Source organism: Lissotriton vulgaris, chromosome 5 (genome assembly GCF_964263255.1).
Source record: "Lissotriton vulgaris chromosome 5, aLisVul1.2, whole genome shotgun sequence".
NCBI lineage: Eukaryota > Metazoa > Chordata > Amphibia > Caudata > Salamandridae > Lissotriton > Lissotriton vulgaris.
Genome location: NC_141693.1, coordinates 14,656,813 through 14,671,886, shown reverse-complemented (window position 1 = coordinate 14,671,886; position 15,074 = coordinate 14,656,813). Strand labels below are relative to the sequence as shown.

At 47.9% G+C, this 15,074-nt stretch overlaps 1 protein-coding gene across 1 annotated transcript; it reads left to right on the top strand.

The window, feature by feature from the left end:
* The first annotated feature begins 10,552 nt into the window (after positions 1 to 10,552).
* Positions 10,553 to 11,698, top strand: LOC147709999 (lamina-associated polypeptide 2, isoforms alpha/zeta-like). Its single transcript, XM_086919918.1, has one exon. It carries the CDS (start codon positions 10,553 to 10,555, stop codon positions 11,696 to 11,698), a length of 1,146 nt encoding a protein of 381 aa, XP_086776044.1.
* The last annotated feature ends 3,376 nt before the right edge of the window (positions 11,699 to 15,074 follow it).

Sequence of the window (15,074 nt, the reverse complement as noted above, 5' to 3'; positions counted from 1 at the left end):
AAGTCTGGCTGGCGCACTCCCACAGATGTCAGGGCCTACCGGCCATTAGCCATGCTCAATGAGGACTACAAAATTTTTAGTAGAATCCTTGTGGGTCGACTTCAGCCTCATATGCCCTCTTTAATCCTTTGCAAAACTTTGATTCAACCTGGAGACGGACCTCTCTAGAGATCTCATATGCAAGAAAACACAGCCAGTCAGAGTCTTTCCTGAGAGAAGTGAGACCATTCTGGGGAGTGTGGCCACAGCAGGTAGGAAACAACATGTCTCCCTGTTGAACTCCGGGCCTGTGTTCCCTAGGACACCTATATACAATAAGCACTGATGGAGACCCAGAACTGATTATTGAGGGGCGTCCCCCCGACACCCATGGAAAGCTCGACTGGGTTGGAGAAGCACGGGACCACCGAATAAACCACCTCAGACAAGTGACCATCATCCCGACTAATTCAAAATGGTGGGCGTGGCGTAACAGAGGCGAGTGAAGAGAACGGAGCAGACCTCAGAGAGGGGCTGAGGAGATGGTTTGCAGTTTTCAAGAGGGCTTGCAAAATGAGGAAAGTAGGTGGCCAACACTGGGGCTCTCTACTTTGGGAGTTATTCTCAGTGAAGAGCAGAGATAGAGTTCTGACCCTTAATGAGAATGTTGCAAGTCCTATCAGCACATAAGGAAAACCTCATAGAGTTGGTTGGACTCACCACAGAGGAGTACAGTCAAGTTTAGGGAAACCCAAAAATGCCAAAACCAAACTTGGGTACACTTTTTGACTCCTCAGTCAAGGCACTAGAGGGCTGGATTTAAGGCAATGGGGTGGACACATCTGACGGGCTGTAAAATCTGTTGATGAAAGAGCACATTCTCATAAATTGTGCCACAGAGCTATTGTGACAACATCTGGTAGATTATGAGTTGTCTTCTCCCAGGGAGCAGGGGAGGAAGGAGGATAAATGGTCAAATCCAGGGTGTCCCTGAAAAAGACCTGTGTTGGGGGTGACCCCAAGAAGGGTGCACAGACTTCCCAAGAGGGTAGGGAGGTGAGCACTGACGAAGATAAAAAGAAGAAGTTCTCTAAAGGCTCCCCAAATACCTCTGAGGCGGGTAGGCCCAGGACTCTTCCCAGTCCAAAGGAAAGGGGAGTCATGTTAAGAATTGGGATCCCAAGAAGGCTAGGGCGTGCTGTCACTGTAATCCGCCAGGGCACAAGAAGGGTAATGCAATATGCACCAAGAAATCCCCCTGGTAGACACTCCAAGCGATTAGCTGGTGTTGAGATGGGAGCGGAAGTGTACTCGGGAGATACCAGAGGATTCACTGAGGCTTCTTTCGTTTCCCTTGGAGCGGTGGACATTAAAGCTTTTGCAGTTTTACCTCCAAACTTGGAGATGTACAAACAAAGTCCAAAAAATCAGTTGGACTTAAGTAGAGGCTCTGAGGGACGCAGGTGCCAGTGTCACCGTGGTGGCAGCCAGACTGGTTTGCCCCAGGCCACATGAACCTTGGCGTCAGTCACCAAGTTACCAATGCTGATAATGAGACTAAGGTTAACCCAATGGCTTTAGTGATCTTGGAGTGGGGAGGAGTTACTGCCCGAAGAAGGTGGTTGTGTCTCCAGCCATACCAGCAGAGGGTCTGTTAGGGAACGAGCTGGATACCTCTGCACGGGCAGAAGAAGAAAAGAGGGCTGATGCGGAAATGCTGGGTCTCCCTGAGTGAGTGTGTGTGAGACAACGAGGGCAGAGGCTGCACAGCAGGGGAGGCAAGAGGACTTGGAGCCTGAAACTATGGCCCAGGAGTCTAAAGAGCAAGAGCTTCTCAGAGGTCACAGGGTCAGGCGCCCTTGCGAGCCCCGTGGGGGAAACAACCTTTACAACGCAACTTTTACAACGCACTACCATACAACAAAACTTTCACAACGCAACATCCATTACAACGCATGCATTTACTTTTTTTTTTTTTCTTTTTTTATTTATTTGAGCAGGTTCAAATGGTACACCCGGAATAAAGACTTTATAAAGTACAATGTATTTATAAATAGAAATAAAAATATATCCATCATGATACTGTAAATAAAAAATTCAATACATCATTCATTCTGAGCAGTCATATTGAATTGTATAGGCGGTACAACAAAACATAGTTCATTTCACAGTCTCTTCCTGTGGATGCTCCAGTATGTTCCAAGAATGGAAGGAGAGTGGGAGTACATGATTTATGGGGTGCAACCACCTGTAGTACAGTGATTTCTATTTTAAAAAAAACTATGTGTTTCTGTGGTTATCAAACCAGGTGGCAACTAGAGCCCATACCTGCTCACCAAGTTATCTCAATGTTTTCCCTCTAGTTCTATAAATTGCGGCCTCTTGTTTGTAAATACCTAATAGTCTATTCAACCACCCCTGAAAAGTGGGAGCATCTGGGTCCTTCCACTGCGCTGTTATGATGATTCTATAAATAGCCGTACCTACAAAAGTAGTCATTGCTTCTTCATTGCTATGCCCTAAGGAGTCGTCATAGCCTAGGACAAAAAGAGATGCTGATGAACTTATTTCATGGCCGAAGATTTCAGCCCAGTACTTAGTCATACCTTTTTTAATTGCGTCTAATTTTGGACATTCAGCAAGCATGTGAATAAGATTAGCTGGGCCTAGCAAGCATCTTGGGCATTGCTCATTTGCTCTTTTGCCCCAGGCAAATAATTTAGCAGCGGTGAAGCATAGATCGTGAATTGTTTTATACATTTGAGCCTTTAGGTTTGAGGCCAGAAGTACTTTAGATGATAAAATCAAGGACATATCTATGTCAATGTTTGCATTATTCAGCTTGTTGGCCCAGTTTCTTTCAGTTTGTTCCAAATCATGAGAATGACTCTTTATGAATAATTCGTAAATGTTGCCTATCCTAGTTGTCTGTTTGCCTATGAGGTTTAATAACGGTATTGTTTTTAAGTCTATGGTTGATACTGACTGTCTAAGGGAGGTAGAGATTTGTATAAATTTCAAATAATCAGTACGAGGTATTTGATATTTTACACAAAGCTCTTCGAAAGATGGTATGTATTCTCTACCTAGGAAATCTCCAACTGTCACTACCCCTAATCTCTCCCACCTCCGAGAGGTACTATCGTTAAGTTGGAGCAGAATTATTGAGCTCTGCCACAGGGGTGTATATTTGGTATACCTTGGTATTGTCAGTAGTTTTGTGGTTCGTTTCCAGATTTTTAAAGCGTCTGTAAATATCTTGAATTTAATATTTTTGAAGTAGGATGGCTCGACTTGTTTTAGCAGCAGACCTCTAGCCTTATTACCAATTGATAATTCATATATTGAGGGTATAGCCTGATCCCAGTTGATGTCTGTTGGAGCTCGAGCAATAAAAAGAATGGTCATTTGTTGCAGGAGGGTCGCCCATAAGTAGTATGTTAAATTTGGTATTGCTAAACCTCCTCTAAGATATGGTAGTGTTAGCTTAGGGAGTGCTCTCCTAACTTTGCCATAATTCCATATAAATCTCGACATAGCTGAGTCTAACTTTTTGATTGTATCATTGTTGACTAAGAAGGGGATTGCCCGAAACAGATATAATATTTTTGGGAACACACTCATTTTAATGTAATTACCCCTGCTAATTATAGAAAGATGGAGATTATTAACTCTAAGAAGGTCTTTCTTAACTTTCTTAATAAGTGGGTCATAATTTAGCTGATTGATTTCACTTATTTTAGACGAGATGTTTACCCCCAGATATTTTGCGTTGTTAACTCTATATTGGCTAACAAAAGATGTATTCTCGGTGCAAATGACCATCGTTTTATCCCTATTCAGGGAGTATCCTGAGTATGAACCAAAAGACCGTGTAATTTCCTCGAACTCAACAATCGCCTCTGTGGGGTTTGGTGTTAATACCACAACGTCATCGGCATAGGCCAATACTTTGGTATTATACAAGCCTACCTTAACTGGTTCAATTGTTGGTGAAGTAATAAGTTTAAGGATAAGTGGGTTAATGTAGAGGGCGAAGAGTAAAGGGGAGCACGGGCAGCCTTGCCGCGTGCCCCTCTGGATGTTAATAGACTCTGATTCGCTACCCCCTACCATAATGTTTGCCTTAGGGTCGACATAGGGGGCCTTGATGGATTTTATAAAGACCGGGCCAAGGTTGTTTGTTGCTAGTACCTCCCAGAGGAACTGCCATGAGACCCGGTCAAAGGCCTACTCAGCGTCCAATAGGATCATCGACATCTGGCCTCCCTCTACTCCCATGATATCAAATAGGGAGAAGGCTCTACGAGTATGGTCTATTGTACTCTTACCAGGAATAAAGCCGTGCTGCCAGGGGGAGACCAGATGTTCGACAATCCTACTGAGACGATTGGCAAAGATCTTGGCATAATTCTTTGAGTCTGAATTGATGAGTGAAATTGGGCGGTATGAAGAGGTTTGTTCCGGTGGTTTATCTTTTTTGGGGAAAATGGCTATATTAGTGTGTTTCCAAGACTCAGGGGGTTTGCCATGCCATTGCACCTCAAGAAATAGATCATAGAGAAATGGGAGGATGAGATTACCAATCAGTTTATACAGATCTAGGGTATTCTGTCTGGCCCGGCAGCCTTTCCAGTAGCCAGTTCTGTTAGAGCTAATTCTACCTCAGATCTTGAGACTTCTTTTTCAAGGTCTTCCCTTGTTGTTTCATCTATGGTTTTACCAAGATTTGTCTCTATAAGCCAGTTATTCAAGAACTCTTTAGTGTTAGGTGTTAACTGTTGATCTTCATTTTGGTATAGCTTCCGGTAATAGTCTTGAAATGACGCTACTATACCTTCAGAGGACGTGTGTTTCTGTCCTCCGTATTCAATGGTTTGAATGGAATTGTATGATTGCTTCTGGCGGGTTCTAAGGGCCAGATGTTTCCCCACATTTTCTCCGGTTTCATATATTTTATTCCGGTTTACTTGGAGAATTTTTGCTGCTTTTTGTGAAAGATCGCTATTAATCTCGGCTTTTAAAACCAGAATTTTATAAAGAGTATCTTCCGTTTGTTCCCCAAGATGGATTTGGGTAGCATGTAAGTGTTCTAAGTTTATTCGTTTGTTGTTTAATTGTGCAGCCAGCCTGTCACGATCTTTTTTACGCGTGGGTACAAAAGAGACAGTTTCTCCCCTTAGAGCTGCTTTGTAACAATCCCAGACAACCAGCCTAGATGCGCTATATTGGTTAAACTCAAAAAACTCTTTAGTCCATAGCCTTATGTGTGTTATATATTCCTGATTAGCAAGAAGCTTACGATCAAATGACCATTGAGGATATACTTTCTTACACCTGACAACATCAAATACTACAGAGAGAGCGTTATGATCTGATAACGTCTTAGGGGCTTTAGTTTTGACGGCATTTAGGGCAATGTCAGCGGTTGACATTATATAATCAATACGTACGTATTTATTGTGGGGATACGAAAAATACGTGTAACCCGGGTCGCCTTTATTCTTCAAAGTCTAGATGTCTCTTAAATTGTAGCTGGCCATCAATTGCTGTACTGCCCTAAATACCTTGGGCTTACGTCCTGCATAGGTATATTGAGCTTGTCTATTCTGTGGGTGGCCCATCGCTATATTGAAGTGCCCACATATTATGAGCGTGCCGGTCCAAGATACCAGCTCGAGTTCTAAATCGTTAAATTAAGCAGGGTCATCAAGGTTTGACCCGTAGATCGAGCAAATGGTAATGCCTATGTCAAGCTGTATAATAGTCCACCTACCGTGGCGGTCTGCCATTTTTCGCATTGGTCTACCCAAATAAGCCCTTGCTAAGATGGCCACACCCTGAGTCTTAGAGGTCTGTGTGGTTGAAACAAGAATGTTAAATCCAGGGATTTTTAATTGATCTATTTCGCCTATTGGGATATGGGTCTCCTGTATGGCATATAATATCCCATGAGCTTTGATGTATTGTTTGATATATTTGCACCCTCTTCCCCCTGTCATTAAGACCCGCTACATTCCAACACCCGAGTTTTAACTTCCCCATAGTATCTTTCCAAAAGTCAGACTATACCTGATGTTGTAATAGATCATTTGTGTGTTTGATTTCATGCATTGAACCTCGTTTACTGCTTCAACAATTGTGCTATTTACTGAATTAATTGTACCTTTTGACCTGCTCATTTTATATTCCTCCCCCCCCCCCCACCCACCTCCCCGACAGGGCCTTCCCCCCTTACACTCAAAAAAAAGGCAATTAGACTCTATAAGAGTCTGTGGCGATGGATTAGAGCTGCCCGACCAGTACCAGACAAGCACATAGCCATAAAAGTGAGAAAAGAAAAAGAAATGAGAAAAAGGAGAAAAGAAACTAAAAAGAGGGTGATAACAAAAGCGATTATAACACTAATTTCATATTACATAACATCGTAGTGAAATTATCAATTGAACATTATTTATACGTTGATATCACCCCTGCTCAAGACTTTTGTGTTGTGTTCATTCAAGACTACACTACTCCTCAGTGCTACCAAAAGTATCTATCCATATTCAAGGTCTAGAATCAAAAGGATGTAGTTATGTTTATTTTATGCTCTCTAAGTACTCTTTTGCCTTGATCTCTGACGTAAAGTACTTTGTTTGCCCACCATATATAACTTTCAATTTGGCTGGGTTGTTAAGGTATACCATCGCTTTTTTATCTAGAAAAGGCTTGATTAATTGTCTAAGACGCCATCTCCTTTCCACTGTAAAGTGACAGAAGTCTGGACGCACAAAGTACGAGATCGCTTCTCTGCTGCGACGCTTATCAGGTGTGACTTTATCTGAGATGGCTTGTCGAAGTGAGAAGTTCCCGAAATAGACTAGGAGCGCTCGTGGGTATTTCCCTGTTATTGCTGTGGTTTTTAATGTTAATGGAACTCTGTGGGCCCGCTGTACCTCATAGTTCCAATCAGTTGGACTTAAGTAGAGGCTCTGAGGGACGCAGGTGCCAGTGTCACCGTGGTGGCAGCCAGATTGGTTTGCTCCAGGCCACATGAACCTTGGAGTCAGTTACCAAGTTTCCAATGCTGATAATGAGACTAAGGTTCATCCAATAGCTTTAGTGATCTTGGAGTGGGGAGGAGTTACTGCCCAAAGAAGGTGGTGGTGTCTCCAGCCATACCAGTAGGGGGTCTGTTAGAGAACGATCTGGATACTTCTGCACGGGCAGAAGAAGAAAAGAGGGCTGATGCGGAAATGCTGGGTCTCCCTGAGTGAGTGTGCGTGAGACAACTGGGGCAGAGGCTGCACAGCAGGGGAGGCAAGAGGACTTGGAGCCTGAAACTATGGCCCAGGAGTCTAAAGAGCAAGAGCTGCTCAGAGGTCACAGGGTCAGGCGCCCTTGCGAGCCCCGTGGGGGAAACAACCTTTACAACGCAACTTTTACAACGCACTACCATTACAACAAAACGTTTACAACGCACTACCATTACAACGCATGCATTTACAACGCAAATATTACAACGCATGACACAACAACGCACACCACTACAACGCATGTCATTACAACTCAGTCATTACAACGCATACCATTACAACGCATAACATTACCATCCAACACTTACCCGACTGTTGCACCCCCTGGAGTTAGAATAGTAAATATCCAATACTTACTAAACATGCAATGTAATGTTGTGCGTTGTAATTGTATGCATTGTAAAGGTATTATGCGTTGTAATGGAATGCGTTGTAAATGTAGGTTTTAAAATGTTGTTGTAATGGCATGCGTTGTAATGGAATGCGTTGTAATGGATGTTGCGTTGTAAAAAATGTGTTGCAAAGGTATGCGTTGTAAAAGTGTGCGTTGTAATGTCATACATTCCTGGTGGGGTTTCTAGCCATGCCCCAGCAGGTAAATGCACACTGTTGTTTTGTCAACTGCTTTACATACAAAACCCTGCATATACAAGTGCAGATACACACCGCACCACACCGCACACCACACAAACACACACTGCACACCAGTTTATCTGACCACCCCTTGCTTCTCTCGCCCCTTCCTCGTCTACTCTTCTTTTCGAACTAACACTACACATCTTTACATGTACTCTACTTTATAATTAGTACTTTAAATACTGACTTAATTCTTACTTAATTACTAATTTCCTAGTTTACCAAACCGCCAAACCGCCATGCAGTATATTACTTTACAACATATTTCTAATTTGTTTCAGTGTTTAAGCGTTTAGACTAATTGTCTATTTCATTCTTTTTTTCCCACAACACTACTTTGCAAACTTTAACTAAAGGAAGTCCAATCATACTCTAAAATGTGTTGTGTGCCCAAACTAAGAGATATTTTTTTTATCCTATCTACCTGTAAGGCTTAGCTTTAACATACACCCTCTCTAGAAGCCAAGCCTATCGGCATTGCCAGTGACTGCTTATTTTAAAGGGGGACCCTCACCAAATCAACTGAAGCAGGGGACGATTCCATGACGTCATTTCCTGGCTCAGGCGGGCAGAGCACCCTAGCGCCTTCAGTGCCTTTCTGACCGCACTTCCGGTCCAAGACCACTGACAGGCAGGGCTCACAGCGCGAGGACTCCGTGCCTGGTCGAGGTGCGAAGGCTGAAGATGCAATGTCTGTGGGTGCTGGCTGCGCTCAGCCTGTTGCCAGGTGGGTCTCTAACTACTTATGGAGGAGGTTTGTGGGGGTTGACCCCACTCCCTCCTTCTTGTTTCTTCTTTCAATTCTCAGTTTGTTGTGTGTTCTTTCCTTCGTATACAATCTTGCCTCTTTATTGGTGCCTTGTACTGGTGTCTTGATGTGGTTACTACTGAGTCATTCTAGACTAGAACACGCATAGGACTGTGGTGTACTTTTATTGACACATTTATATAATGCTCATAACCCTGTGAATACAAAGAGAAACTCAGAAACCATACATTTTTCAAGAGTTGCGGCGAGCCTCCTCATTAAAACCAGCCTTCCGTGTTCCTTCGAAAGTTGTTTCGCGGTCGTCGCACGCCTGGACCTGTGGTGCGCTGCTGTCTGCCTTGTGCAGCCGCCCTGCCTGCTCCATGCGCGGGGTGAGGGCCAAGCCTTCTCTCAAGACGGTCGCCGCGGACTATGTCGAGTATGTAAATGCCAGTTCTGTGATTGGTTGTTGATTGTCTGTTGTAGTGTCCTGAGCAGTCGTGTGAATGCCCCAGAATCAACGGGGTCCTGTGTGCACGCTGCACGTGTCCAACTTTCTTTGTTTTTAACGTTTGTGTCTCTGCTGTGCCTAATTCGTCACGTTTTGAAATAAATGTGTCTAGCACCGTTTCAGGTTTATGTAGAGGTGTGTAATGATCTTGAAATAACTTTCTAAAAATCTGAAATGTTTTTTTGAATGAGGAGAGTCACATTACCTCCTCGTCAGCCCTCCCGTCCCAGTCCTAACTACATGAGCATAGCTCCTCCCACCAGAAACTCCCAAGCAACTTGAAACCCATCCCTTCCCTCCAGGCCACACCCATACCCTGAGGCATATAACCCTGTGACCTGCCAATCAACAACCTGTTTGTTTTTTCTGCGGAATCACTTCCGAGCAGTCTTCGTCGAGGGGGGCACTGGAATTGGCCTCCTATCTGGTAAGTGTGGAACGGGATGCTAAGCGCCCGTTTTTAACCCCTATTGTGCCTGTTTTTCTTTTACCTTGGAGGCATTTGCTTTGAGTCCCTGCTGTAGCGGGACCGTGGGGTGGGGGTCCGGACTGCCTGCTGTGGGGTGGTGACTCCCTGCTGCAGCCTCCCCTCTTCCGGGTTCGTTCCCTGCTGTAGCCGGTACACCCGGGGAGGGAGGGGGGGTGTGTGGCTGGCTTTTTCAGCGCGCCGAGGGCGTGCCGGATTGGCTTCTCTGTCTGTACATACTCTCGGGGCTCGTTTCTTCGAGCCCGTGTTTTTCCCCTTTTTCTTTATGCTTCCTACAATCCTTGGTGGAGTCTGGGGTTGCGGGGAGGGGGGGGGGACTGCCTTTGTTTGGTCCGTGGGGGCCCGATATTTAGGTTCAGTCCGACTTTGATGATTGTTTCCTGGGTTAGTGTTCTCTTCCCCGCGTTTCTGTTGTTGGAGCTCCCTCTACTGGCGGTCCAATTTTGCTTTATTGCCGTTTTTTACTGGAGGGATTTGCATGGGGCTTGATTTCGTGTCTTGGCCTCTTGCTGCTCTGCTGTGGAGGGGCCCTAGGGTGTTTTTCCCTGTCCTTGGCCTGTTTCTGTTGTCTGTGAGGGTCATGTGGGGTTTGGTGGCTCTGCTCTCCTGCAGTTCTGCTGGGGCGTTGGGGTGTTCTTACTTCTGGGTTCACTGGTTCCTGGGACGGGGTCTTCTGGGTTTCTTCGTGTCCTTACAGTTGGGCCCTGTTCAGTCTTTTCCATTTGTAGTTTGGTAGTCTTCTCTGATAGGGCGGTTTGAAGGCCGGCCTTCGGTCCTGTGTAGGGATTGGCTCCAGGTCTAGGTGGCTTTCCCTGGTTGGCCCTTGGGGATTTTTTGCTTTGATTGGTCTGGGTATATCTTGGGGTCTGGATTTCTGTTCTCCTGTTTACAACATGGAGGGTAGAGGTGCAGACGTGCGTGAGCTCGGCTGTGAGGATGGGGAGGTGGTCGCTGGTTCTTCCACTGCTCCTTCCATGGCGAATATTCAAAAAATGATTGAGGCTGCTGTGGCGGCGGCCTTTGTGGCTCATGATCCCAAGGGGCCTAAGAGACAGAAATTGGATGCCTCGGCTGAGGTAGATCCGGACGTTGACTCTGATGAGGAAGTGAAGGGTCGTTTTGTCCAAGGGGCTGACCTTCGCTGTGTTATGCAGCATGTTCGAGACAATCTGGGATTCCCTGATCCAGTGGAGGGTGGAGAGTCTGAAGACTTCTTCGCCAATTACCTGAAGAAAGATCCGGAAAGCCTCCCCATTCATACGTCTGTGAGGAAGGTGCTGGAGGGGGAGTGGAAGGATGTTGACAGGCATGCCTTTCCCCGGTTTCTGGCTAAGAGGTATCCCTTGCAGGGCTTCGCGGAGGAGTTTCCGGCTGTGGTGAAAGTGGATTCTCTGCTGGCTGGTATGGCGTCTCAAAGCCTGGTGGTGTCTGAAGATGCGGTGCCTTCTGATCCTGGGGACAAGCGTGTCGAGGGGGCCTTGAAGCGGTCCTTTGCAGCCTCCAATCTGGCTGTTCGGTCTGCTGCTTACACCAGCTATCTTGTTCAGTCGCTTCTTAAGGACTGTCAGGGTATTTCTGCGCAGCTCATGCAGGAAGAGGATCCCTCTGAGTCTTTGTCCATGTTGGAACAGCAGTTGCGTTTCATGGCTGACTTGTCCTTCGACTCCCTTAGTGCTGCGGCGGCGGCTGCTGGGGCCTCGGTTGCTGCTAGGAGGCAGTTGTGGCTTAAGTCTTGGAAGGCGGAAGCTGCTCAGAAGGCGGCCGTGATGAAGATTCCCTTCACGGGCTCTAAGCTGTTTCGGGAGCCGTTGGAAGCTTTGATTAAAAAGACAGCTGAGGACAAAAAATTGTTGGCTCCGGTCCGCTCTTCTCAGAAAGGGAAGTTTGCGGGTTATAAGCGGGCTTTTGGGCAGGCGTTTCAATCTAAGATGGCTGCTCAGCCCTTTCGTGGTAGGGGACGTGGCCGGGGTGTCCCTTCCTTCCACAAGTCCCGGGGTCAACAAGGTGCTTCCTCTTCTGCAGGTCCCTCCAAGTCGTGACTATGTGATGGATTCCTTGGAGGTGCCGGTTGGGGGTCGCCTCACCTCTTTTTTACCTGTCTGGGAGGGGTTCGTTCGGGATCTGTGGGTTCTACAGGTGGTACGGCTGGGCTACAGAATAGAATTTGGGACTCCTCCGGTGGATGTGTTCAAAGCTACCCCTGTTCCCAGGTCTCTGGCAAGATGTCGGGCTCTATTGGACGGAGTTCGGGACTTGGTGTCAAAGGGTGCTGTGGTGAGGGTGCCTGTGAGTCAACAGGGTCGGGGGGTTTACTCAATCCTGTTTTTGATCCAAAAGCCAAATGGGGACTTCCGTCCGGTCCTGGATCTGAAGGCGGTGAACTTGTGTATCCCTCATCGGTCCTTCAAAATGGTGACTCTGCAGTTGATTCTTCCCTTCCTGTCGGTGGGAGATTTCCTGGCTTCTCTCGATCTACGGGACGCCTATTTTCATGTGCCAGTGCACGCAGATTCCCAGGGGTTCCTGCGTTTCTGTGTAGGGGTGGTTCACTACCAGTTTCAGGTATTGCCCTTTGGCCTGTCTGCCTCTCCGAGGGTGTTTACTAAAGTGTTGGCGCCCTTGGTGGGTTTGTTGCATGCTAAGGGTATACAGGTTTTCCCTTACTTGGACGATTGGCTGATTTCTTCCTCTTCTTTCCTTCAGGCTCAGTCACATTCCCGGGAGGTTTGCAGTCTCCTTCAACGGTTCGGGTGGATTCTGAACTTGGAAAAATCCCATCTTCACCCAGCTCAGGAACTGTTGTTCATTGGGGGGGTGTTCAACACCAGGTTGGGGAAGGTCTTCCTGTCGGAGCCCCGCAGACTGACTCTTGTGCACGAACTGAAGAAGGTGTTGGGGGCTCGGTCTTCCACGGCTCGCCAGTGGTTGCGTGTTCAGGGGCTGATGTCAGCAACTGTGATGATTGTTCCTTGGGCCCGCTTACACTTATACCCCCTTGTGAATCATCTTCTGGAGCATTGGGATCCGGCCTCTCTGAATTACGAGCTGTTGGTTCCGGGGAGTGTGTCCATCGCCCGGGAGTTGTCCTGGTGGCTGGTGGATCGGAACCTCTTACAGGGCTCGCCCTTTGTGTCCCAAGTGAGGTTGGTCCTGACGACCGACGCCAGCGAACTGGGTTGGGGTGCGGTCTTGGGTCAGGAGTCTGTGCAGGGTCTTTGTTCTGTGCCGGAGGCGGAGATGTCCTCAAATTGGCGGGAATTGAAGGCAGTTCATTTGGCGTTGTCTCATTTTCTGCCTTGGGTCCTCCAGAGGGATGTGATGGTGCGGTCGGACAACACGGTGGTGGTGTGTTATGTCAACCGCCAGGGGAGCGCGAGGGTGGCTTCCCTCAATTTGTTGGCTCAGAGGATAGGCCTGTGGGCGGAGTCTCACTTGTTGTCTCTGAGGGCTTTACATCTGCCTGGGATTTTGAACTCGGAGGCGGATCGCCTGAGCAGGGTGTTTCCCTCCCTGTCGGACATGTGCCTGTCTCAGGAAGTCTTTCGTTGCCTGATGGCCCGGTTCGGGGTCCCGGTGGTGGACCTGTTTGCGGCCCCGGGGAATGCCTTGAGGGAGACGTTTTGTTCTCTGGTTCGCTCTGCCGAGGTTTGGAGGGTGGATGCCCTGTCCTTCCGGTGGGAGGGGGGCCTGATGTATGCCTTTCCCTCTATTGCCCTGCTGCCGCGTGTTCTGCTGAAGGTCAAATTGGATCGGGCTTCGGTGATCCTGGTGGCTCCGGATTGGTCCAGGCGGCCTTGGTTCCCTCTGTTGTTGAAGTTGGCAGTGGGGCCTTGCTGGAGGTTGCCGGTGGTCCCTTGTCCCTTGTCATTTCCCCCTCTGTCTCTGGAGTGTCTGGTCCGCCTGAGACTGGCGGGTTGGCTGTTGAGATGATGAACCTTGTGGCGTTGGGGTGTTCTCCTTCTGCGGCGGAATTTATTCAGAGGTCCAGGCGCCCTTCGACTCTCAAATCCTATGCCCGGCATTGGGTTTCTTTTCAGTCTTGGTGTACGGCGCGTGGGTGGTCTGCATTGGAGGTGGATCCGGTACTGGTCTTGGACTTTTTGAAGGATGGCTTTGACTTGGGTCTGGCTGTGTCCTCCCTGAGGGCTCAGTGGGCTGCTGTTCGGGCCTTTCGGGGTTCGGTCTGTGACCCGGTGGTTCCCCTGGTGTCCCGTTTGTTGCGGAGTTGCTTCCTTCAGAAGCCTGTCATTCGGTCCTTTGCTCCTAGTTGGGATCTGCCTCTGGTTTTGGGGGCTTTGCAGGGGGCTCCCTTTGAGCCTCTACTGAAGGTGTCTTTGAGGTTTCTGACGATCAAGGTGCTGTTCCTGGTGGCTATTACGTCGGCTAGGCGGATTGGGGAGTTGGGCTCCTTGCTTCGTTCGGCCCCTTTTTTACGTTTCTTTCCTGATCGGGTGGTACTGCGGCCTGATCCTTCCTTTGTTCCCAAGGTCCCTTCCTCTTTTCACTGCTCTGCGGATCTGGTTTTGCCTGTTTTATGTCCTGATCCTCTTTCGGAGGTTGAGGTGCGGCTGCACTGTTTGGATGTTCGGAGGGCTCTTGAGATCTATTTGTTGCGTACTGGGCCGTTTCGTAAGGTGGAATCCCTTTTTGTGACCTTTGGCCTGGCTGGTCAGGGTCTTAAGCCTTCTGGGGCTACCCTCAGTCGTTGGCTACGATGGGCTGTGGGTGCTGCGTATGAGGCCTGTGGTGTGTTGGCTCCAGGGTCTGTTCAGGGAAGGTCGACTCGGGGGGTGGCGGCTTCCTGGGCTTGTTTTCAGGGGGCTTCCATGGCTGAAATCTGCAGGGCTGCTACCTGGAGTTCTCCGCACACCTTTATGTCCCATTATCGTTTGGTGGTTGGAGGGACTGATTCTGCTGGGTTTGGGGACGCTGTGTTGCGTTCTACTCCGGTGGTGTGACTTTCTGTGCTTTAATAAAGTCTGTTTTTTGCTACTGAGTGAAGCCGATTATTGCTTTGGTATCTGCTCATGTAGTTAGGACTGGGACGGGGAGGGCTGACGAGGAGGTAATGACCGGTTACTCACCGGTAATATTCATTACTCCGAGTCGTAGCCCTACCCGTCCCAGTCCAGGTTCCCATCCCTCCCTCCCTGTTTCGGCTTCTTGTGCTTGTTGGGTACAGGTTGTTGATTGGCAGGTCACAGGGTTATATGCCTCAGGGTATGGGTGTGGCCTGGAGGGAAGGGATGGGTTTCAAGTTGCTTGGGAGTTTCTGGTGGGAGGAGCTATGCTCATGTAGTTAGGACTGGGACGGGGAGGGCTACGACTCGGAGTAATGAATATTACCGGTGAGTAACCGGTCATTAACCACGGACCCGCTGTAACTCTTGACAGGTGTATGGTGTAGGGAAGGTT